General features: G+C 37.4%; 1 protein-coding gene across 1 annotated transcript in view; it reads left to right on the plus strand.

The window, feature by feature from the left end:
* Positions 1-7,492, plus strand: part of TRPS1 (transcriptional repressor GATA binding 1) — a gene marked incomplete at both ends in the record, with an annotated part of 173,743 nt that extends 166,251 nt beyond the window's left edge. Inside the window, 2 exons of the mRNA XM_082306810.1 lie at positions 894-1,016; positions 6,431-7,492. Coding sequence (XP_082162936.1) covers positions 894-1,016; positions 6,431-7,492 — 1,185 coding nt within the window. The remainder of the gene's footprint in view (positions 1-893; positions 1,017-6,430) is intronic.
* Positions 7,493-8,778: the final 1,286 nt, after the last annotated feature.

Genomic DNA, 8,778 nt, shown 5'->3' on the forward strand with positions numbered 1-8,778 from the left:
CGTAGAAAGAATTTAATGAGCAATACTCATAAACGTGTCTACTTTTAAATATTCCTGGGTCATTATGAAAGCTGATGAATGCACAGCTCAGTCTGGTTAAAAATCAATTTGCATTTAGGAAAGTTGTACTGTGCCTTTCTTTGCCTGACTAAAATAAAATAAATAAATGTATCCATCGATGAAACAGTGTTTTCTGGGGTTTCGGGTGAAGTTCAAAAGCGGTCTTATTAAGAATACTGTACTTTTATTTGTTTGGCAGAAGTTATTCCTTGTTCTTAGTGAGCTGTGGGAAATATATGGTAGCTTATACTGATTTCAGAAGCAAGTGGGAAAGACTGGAACTGAATATCATGTATTCAATTAATGAAGTATAATTTCTGTTAAAGGAATTAGTATGACACAGATACGAACTGTAATTAATAGAAGTGGTAGTGTTTCAGAATTCTTGTTACCGATCACACTTTAAAATCAAGCAAACTAAAAATAAATAATATCTGTTGTGAAATGCAATGAACAAACCAGGAGAAGTTTACAGAATGTTCTCTGTCAGCTTCCAGAGGGGTTTTTCAGAATTTGGTGTTTAGAAACCATCATTAAATGCACAAAACCTGAAGTTCAAAAAGTTAAAGCTGTTATTCTGAAAAGGCTTTGGTGTTTCACACACCTCATCCATCACTCTAGGGTTAATTATAATGAAAATCAGTGGTGCCTATTAAGCACAATTGAACCTGACCTCATTATGGGCAGTGTGGTTTTATACTGTCATTGTTGCCAGTCTAGAGACAAAACTCCTGTGTTGATTTGTCCTAACTCCGCAGCTCATGTGACTCACCTCTGACCTGTTTTTTTTTCTGTGTGGTTTTTTTTTTTTTTCTTTTTCTTCCCTATTTCAGAGACGTAGAGGCTCGGGTGTTTTTTGTGCCAATTGCCTGACCACAAAGACCTCTCTCTGGCGAAAGAATGCAAATGGTGGATATGTATGCAATGCGTGTGGCCTCTACCAGAAGCTTCACTCGGTAGGAAGAACTTACTGGTTTGTTCAGAAAAAAAGGGGTTATACAGCTAAGCTGGGCAGCTGTGGTCTTGTCTGGTTGTGTGATTAGTACCACTCGCTGGCCTGCAGTTAATTTCCTAACAGGGTTTTGCAGTATGGTCACTTTGGGATCAGATGTGATTCATTATGAAACAGGCTGGGATGCTGTGGGTAGACGTGTTTGAGATCACCAGTGATGCATTTAATTATTTTGATACAAAATAAGGGGAAAATTATTTCTTTTCTGGGAATTCCATTTAAAGGAATACAATATGTTGTGATGAAAGCTCTCTAAATTCAAGAGCCCGCATGTTCATAATAAAAAAAAAAAAGATTCTTAAAGTTAGACATCACATCTATATCAAAAATACCCCTTGCTGTGGTTTTTGTTTTCTTTCACTTCTCTTCCCGCCTTAATTCTTGACAGTAAATTTCCTGGAGGTATGGGGTGGTGGGTTTTTTTGTTCTTTTTTTTACAGTTCTTATAGCCTGCTGGAGGATTCTGAAAAAACTCAACAAGGAAGCTACTCACTTGATGGCACTCATCACTTGGTGAGGGGAAGATTCACCATCCCTCAGGATCAGGCAGGAAATAAGTAATAATCACGGACTGTCTATATTGCTTTTCATCTTATTGGCACTTGGCTTGATCCTGAAAGATGTTGAATGCTCTGGTCCAGGTCCAGGAAAGCCATGCTTAAGTGTTTCCTTGGATCAGTGCCAAAATGCTCAGAATCTTTTAGGTTAAGACCCACTAGTTAAATATTATCCCTGCTGTCTTTTATAGAAGCATATGGGAGAGTCAGGTGACCAAGATTTGATTCTAATTAATTAATTTTTACAACATGCCCATGAAGCTAAAAAGTGTTACTATTTTTCAGAAATAGAAACTGAGGCAGCCTTTGAGAATTTGCCAAGGCAACATAACAATTTAGGCTTAGAGCCCAAATCAGACATCTATGTTGTGACTGAGAGTGCGTATTTTTAAGAACTTTTTTCAGAAATTCCATTTAAAAAAAAAAAAAAAAAAAAAAAGCACCACTTAGGAAACTATATTTCAAATGCATTAAGGCTCCTAAACGCCTATGCCTATTTCTCTTTAAATTTGAGGCACAAGCATCTAAATCAATTAGTAGTTTCTGTGAATTTTGTTCTTGGTCTTGGGTACAGGCCATATAACAATCCTGTTTACTCAAGATCCTGTCCAGCCCACTTCATAAAAAAGAAAAAGATTCCAATTTTCGAAAGCAGCAAGACCATCACCAGTCTGAAAGTCTACTTTTAAGCTTCAGAACAACCCAGGCCGTCAGAGAGCATCTGAGCGGGAGACAATGGACTAATGCATGATCTCTGACCAGCAGCTTAGCCAGGTCTTGCTGAAAGTATCATCTTCCTGGAGATCTCTGAAAGTTCTAGATATAATATCTAATTTAAGGAAATTGATCAGCGGTGGGAATCCACAAAGATTTTAAGGAGGAAAGTTTGGCTTTTTACTGTTAATTTGACGTTTGAGTCCAGTTATTTGTAGAACTTCCATTCACAACCCCCATTTTCCCTTTTTTAAACATATTTTTCTAAACTATAGTGTTGGACTTTACCATGATTATTAGTATAACTTATTGAATAGATAAAAGCTACAAGAATCAGTTTTGAATTCAAACACATAGCACAGATAATTCTTATGAACCAGTAGGAACAAACTAGTGTGCTTTCAACAATAATAATTAACAATATAATGCCAAATTTTGTTTTATGCCTATAGAAAGCAAGAAGCTGACACTATCTTTTAGGTCCACTGTTCAAGCATGGCAATAAGCTGTCATTCAGTGGACATTTGACATTAGTATCTTCAATTGAACTTTGACCAAACAAACGCAAAGAATTTAATTAAGCCTCCACTCTGCTGTGGTACGATAGCAACTCCATTGTAAGTTGGAGTCTGAAATAATCAAATAAATCTCTCCTTTGGGACACCTTTTGAGACAGACTCATGCAAGGGCTGCTCTTTAGACTGATACCAGAAAGATGAAAGTTTCTTTTACCTGTCTGCCTGTCTGCTCTTCATGAAAAATTACAGTAAGTAATTGTCATGTATGTTTTTGAATTAAGGAGTCTAGGATGATGCAGTTATTAGGTAAATAAAAATTAATAAAAATTCATAGGGAATAGAACTGTTCCCTTCTGTGAGCCACCTTGTTAAACTAAATTATACTGCACAGCTGAGTAAAATTCACCTATAGTAGGTGAATTTGCACATTTCGTAACTCCCTTTTGATTGGATTATCACTGTCTAGAACTACTGTCCTCATTAACTCAAGGATGTGTATAATACACTTAGCTCTAAGGTCCCTTTTTAACTTGTATTTAATAAGAAGAAAAATCTATGGTCTGTCAGGTACTACTAGGTGGTAGTGACTGACAGACGTTAATATGGTAGTGATTTCTGCTGTAAGTCACATTTCTGTTTCTGTGATACCCTTGAACAATTTTTCAATGTGTTTTCAAAAATGTTCAATCTATCTAGAGGTCATTTACATTAAACTTGCCAGGTTTTTCACATTTCTCTCCTCTAATGCAGACAACTATGTTAAGAAATGTGTAATAATATTCCAACGGTCAATTTTTAAAATAGTTTTAGTGAAAAAAATGCAGTTCACTGCAAACATATACGCAATATTCACATTTGCTGACAGAGAAAGGTATATCCTTTGTCTCCCCAGAATCATGAATATGACCATTATTATTGTGGTGCTGTTCCTCATTTTTTAATAGCTCTAACTTGGTCATGGAAAACTAGATTTTGTTCCATAGTGATTCCTTGGCCACATCCTCGGACTGCTTCAGTGAGGAGTTACAGCAGATTATTCTAGGATTAGACATATGTGATCTAGTGGAGAGATCACTCCAATTTCCCATGGTATGTAGGAAGTCTAATCACAATAATTTAATGAACTAGTTGTTGAATTTTGTGCTTTTTTTTTAAAGTTACTCATATATTTGGGGTAGGGAGATTGCCAATTGATATAGAGATGGCAGAAAAATCTTTGTGATCATACTCAATATATTATGTATAACATATAATTAAGGATCTGACACAGGGCTTTTTAAAAGTAAAGTTCTGGTAATGTTTCCACTATTTTCTAAATTTACTGCCCCCCTGGAAATCAAGAAGAGAGCTTAAACTTTTCTGTCTGCCTTAGTTGCAACAGAATACAGAATATTTCTATCTGGACTTTACCACTATGAATAAGGAAAATGTGAGTAGCTTTACTCCACTGAGTAATCTGTTTTAATCAGCTAAAGACTAGTCAGATGAGTACAGTCATTTGCCTGCTGAAGAATTTTTAAGTTGGACGTACAGCCTTTAGCTCCTAATGGCATGTAACCTTGAAGAGCCAGAGCTGCAAACAAGTGTGTGAGGGTCCTTAATCGCAGGTACAAAGATGTTTCTTTTAACTACTTCCACAATCAGACTTCATACCTGTAGCATGAAGAGTAAAACTAAAAGTATTTCCAAACTATTGAAAGGTTATCCAGAAGCCATATGAAAATGGTCTGTAGTGTATAAATAAAAGTTTAATAAGAGCCACATCAACAATATTGTAAGATCTCACACAGCATGTCAGTATGACAGTGTTACAATTGTCATAAAAAAGGTGAGGAAATTGCACTGAGCTTGTAATAAAGAGTATATGCTTATGCATATTAATTGGCTATTGATTCTGCAAACTATAAACTTTATTTGCATAGAATTTACATAGAAAATATTCTAATTTTATCTAACATGATTTTGCCTCAAATTTGATCTGTTTGAGGAAGCTGGTTCAAGTGCTGTTTTTCTGCTAAGTTTAAATTTTGCTTATTAAAAATTAAATCAAAGTGTGTATTTATTCTGATTCAGAGTTTTAGTAGAAAGTAAAATCTTAACAAGTAGCTGCACTGCCTAAAATGTAGTTAACCATTAAGAATAAGCTGGCCTAAGGGAAATAAATAGGTGAAAGAGGAGAGGAAGATGGCAAGTCAAGAGAGAAACTAGATCTCTACAAATAATAGAGTGAGTGCTCTTCCAGCTCTGAATATTTTTATATTAATTCAACGTTACGAACATATATATAAATTATGTTACATTCAAGGTACAAATTGGTTTGGATATTGACTGTATGCCAAAATTTAATCTGTACTTCAAAACAATGTTAAAAAGAAAATTTCCAAATAAACATGTAAGTGGAATACTGTGTGGGGCACTTTTCTGGACTCCAACCAAAATAGGATTATGTGTGCATTTGGATGAGACAAATGGCAACTGCCAGCATGCCAAACTGAATGACTTTTGGGTAGTTTTTGTTGTTTTAACATCTGCCCAGTAGAGCAACACATACCGAGGTTACAGCACCATCTTTCATTCACATACCATTGCCTTCCTGTTGAGGGGCCTATCAAAGAGGCCTGGCTGCTATCCTTCCTTGTACTATATTTTTTTCTTCACACAAAAGTATTTTCAGTTCTCATCTAAGTAGGCCACCTACCCTGAGCTGGTGTGGGGAAGTAACAAATGGAAACAGAAGTCCTCACCTGGTTCTTGCCTCTGCCTCTTCCACAATGTTTTTTTCTTTACAGACCCTTTTTTCCCACCTTCAGGGGACGCCTTCTCTCACTCATGACTTAGTAGCACAACATCAGTAACATTTAGAAAGAAATACAGTAGGGACGAAGGAGGGGGAGTTGGTACCAAAGTCTCAGGTAGACCTTTTGGTGCATAGGAAAAGTTTTCCTGGGCTTTCTTCTCCATTTTTCTTAGTCCGTTTCCAGCCACCATCATCCCACTCACCACCACAGTGGACCTGCAGCCATTTTGCTAGGTGACAGCAGTGGTCAGCAAGCCCTGTATTTGCTTGCATTTTCTATCCCTGTCAAAGGGGTTGGGTATCAAGGTAAGTGTTGCTCAGTTCTTGTCCTAGTGTGATCTGTGCAAACCCCTGCCCGATACCAGCTCTGGTAACATGGTGCATAGAATAATGCTAGTGCATAGGGCTGTGCATCTCCCACCTCATCCCCAGCTCTCAGCACCCACTTTCAGCACGTCTGCCCCAGAATTTTTCAGGAGTAAGAAGTAATAAATGCTTTGACAGCTTGGATACTTCATGCCTTTTTAAGTAAACAGGTATAGTATGTCTAAGGCAGTTGACTTAGTCTGATAAAACAAACCAATTCGTAGTTTACTTTTAGCGTGAGGGACCAGGAACCAGCATTTGGGTTGAAATTGGGTCATTCCCATAAAACTCTTACAATGTAGCTCTTTGTGACAGAAAAGAGAAATTTGCGTGAGCGTGATCTCGCAGATTTGTTTAATGTGTCTTTCTTTTTTCCTTTTGTTCATTATGTGTGTGTTCCATGCAGACTCCCAGGCCTTTAAACATCATTAAGCAGAACAATGGCGAGCAGATCATTAGGAGACGAACAAGAAAGCGCCTTAACCCAGAGGCACTTCAGGCTGAGCAGCTAAACAAACAGCAGAGGGGTAGCAGTGAGGAACAAGTCAATGGAAGCCCCTTAGAGAGGAGGTCAGAGGATCATTTACCTGAAGGTCATCAGAGAGAAATTCAGCTTCCCAGCCTCAGTAAATATGAGGCCCCAGGTTCATTGACTAAAAGCCATTCTGCTCAGCAGCCAATATTGGTCAGCCAAACTCTGGATATTCACAAAAGGATGCAACCTTTGCACATTCAGATAAAAAGTCCTCAGGAAAGTACTGGAGACCCAGGAAACAGTTCATCGATATCAGAAGGGAAAGGAAGCTCAGAGAGAGGCAGCCCGATAGAAAAATACATGAGACCTGCGAAACACCCAAACTATTCACCACCTGGAAGCCCTATTGAAAAATACCAGTACCCGCTTTTTGGACTTCCATTTGTACACAATGACTTTCAGAGTGAAGCTGACTGGCTGAGATTCTGGAGTAAATATAAGCTGTCTGTTCCTGGGAATCCACACTACTTGAGTCATGTGCCTGGCCTACCAAATCCTTGCCAAAACTATGTGCCTTATCCCACCTTTAATCTGCCTCCTCATTTTTCAGCTGTCGGATCAGACAATGACATTCCTCTAGATTTGGCGATAAAGCATTCCAGACCTGGGCCAACTGCAAATGGTGCCTCCAAGGAAAAGAGTAAGGCACCACCAAATGTAAAAAATGAAGGTCCCTTGAATGTAGTAAAAACAGAGAAAGTTGATAGAAGTACTCAAGATGAACTTTCTACCAAGTGTGTGCACTGTGGCATTGTCTTTCTGGATGAAGTGATGTATGCTTTGCATATGAGTTGCCATGGTGACAGTGGACCTTTCCAGTGCAGCATATGCCAGCATCTTTGCACGGACAAGTATGACTTCACAACTCACATCCAGAGGGGCCTACACAGGAACAATGCACAAGCTGAAAAGAATGGAAAACCTAAAGAGTAAACCTTAGCACTTAGCACAATTAAACAGAAATAGGTTTCCTTGATGGGAATTCAATAGCTTGTAATGTCTTGTGAAGACCTATAAAGCACTTCATATAGAGAGCATGCCTTATCCAATATTAAATCCCTTGTTCTTCTCTTTTTTTTTTTTTCCTTTTTCTTCTTTATTTTTTTCCTTTTTTTTTCTTTTTTTTTTTTTTCCTTTTAAATGAGTGGGTTACCAAGAAAAAAAAAGAACAGTTGGATGGTGGCCAGAAGGGGGAGAAGATAATTATATGGGACATGGCCCACCAAAGCTAGCCAGAATGCAGTGAATCATGGCGAATAACCTTGAGAAAATTTTACCGGACAATTAATACCTTTGCTGTTGTGTAAGAGACATAACTGGCAAGAGTGCAAAGATGTGTATATGTATATACTGCTGCAGGGGTATAGTGGACATATGCACATTGTATATAAGAACTAGACTTGTTAAATATACAGACGTTAAAAGGTCATTTTCTTTTCTTTAATTTGGGCTAATTTCTGCCCTACAACATGCCTTAGGATCATTTTGTCCTCAAAGCTTTGGCAGCAATTTCATCTAGATGTTTCTCAGACTCAGCTGATTTTTAGCTACCATTTTATCACTACATTCTTTCTGGCACACTTTAGCCTAGGAAAACCATTTTGTGCAAGTGAAGTCTCTAATACAGAAGCCACACTCCGGGTTTAATTTGCATAGAACAAGGTAACCTGCTGTATTTTATTTTAATATATTTTTAATATATTACATTTCTAAACCTTAAAGTCTAAGGTTACTTCTCCACAGGCTTAACATTGCTATACATACCAGTCAATCCCTTCAGTAGACTTATACCAGCTTTTGCTAAGTAGCATTAAATGTCTTCATAGTACTTTTTAATACTTAAAGCTTTGTAAAAACTATCCATGAAGGGAAAGCTCCTCAGCATAACTGCTCAGGGAAATAGGGCTAAATAACTAAATATTAAATAATTGGTTAAAGGTGCTGTTAGACGAGCCTCCATGCTTGCTACAAGGGTGTACAAGAACTGACTTTAATCATTTTCATTATAGTGTCCCAACCAGTAGTTTATTATTTTGCCACAGGGATGTAGAAGATATTACAAGCTACTGGATGCACTGTCAGATTAACTTATTTCATTAAAGAAGTTGGGAGAACAAATAGAAAAAACCTTATTTTTCTAGTAAATATTAATGTATTACATTTCAAATAATGGTGCCTGACATATTGAATAATTATTTTCTACAGTGTACGTATGCAAC

This window comes from Platalea leucorodia (assembly GCF_965183815.1).
Source record: "Platalea leucorodia genome assembly, chromosome: 1".
Taxonomy (NCBI): domain Eukaryota; kingdom Metazoa; phylum Chordata; class Aves; order Pelecaniformes; family Threskiornithidae; genus Platalea; species Platalea leucorodia.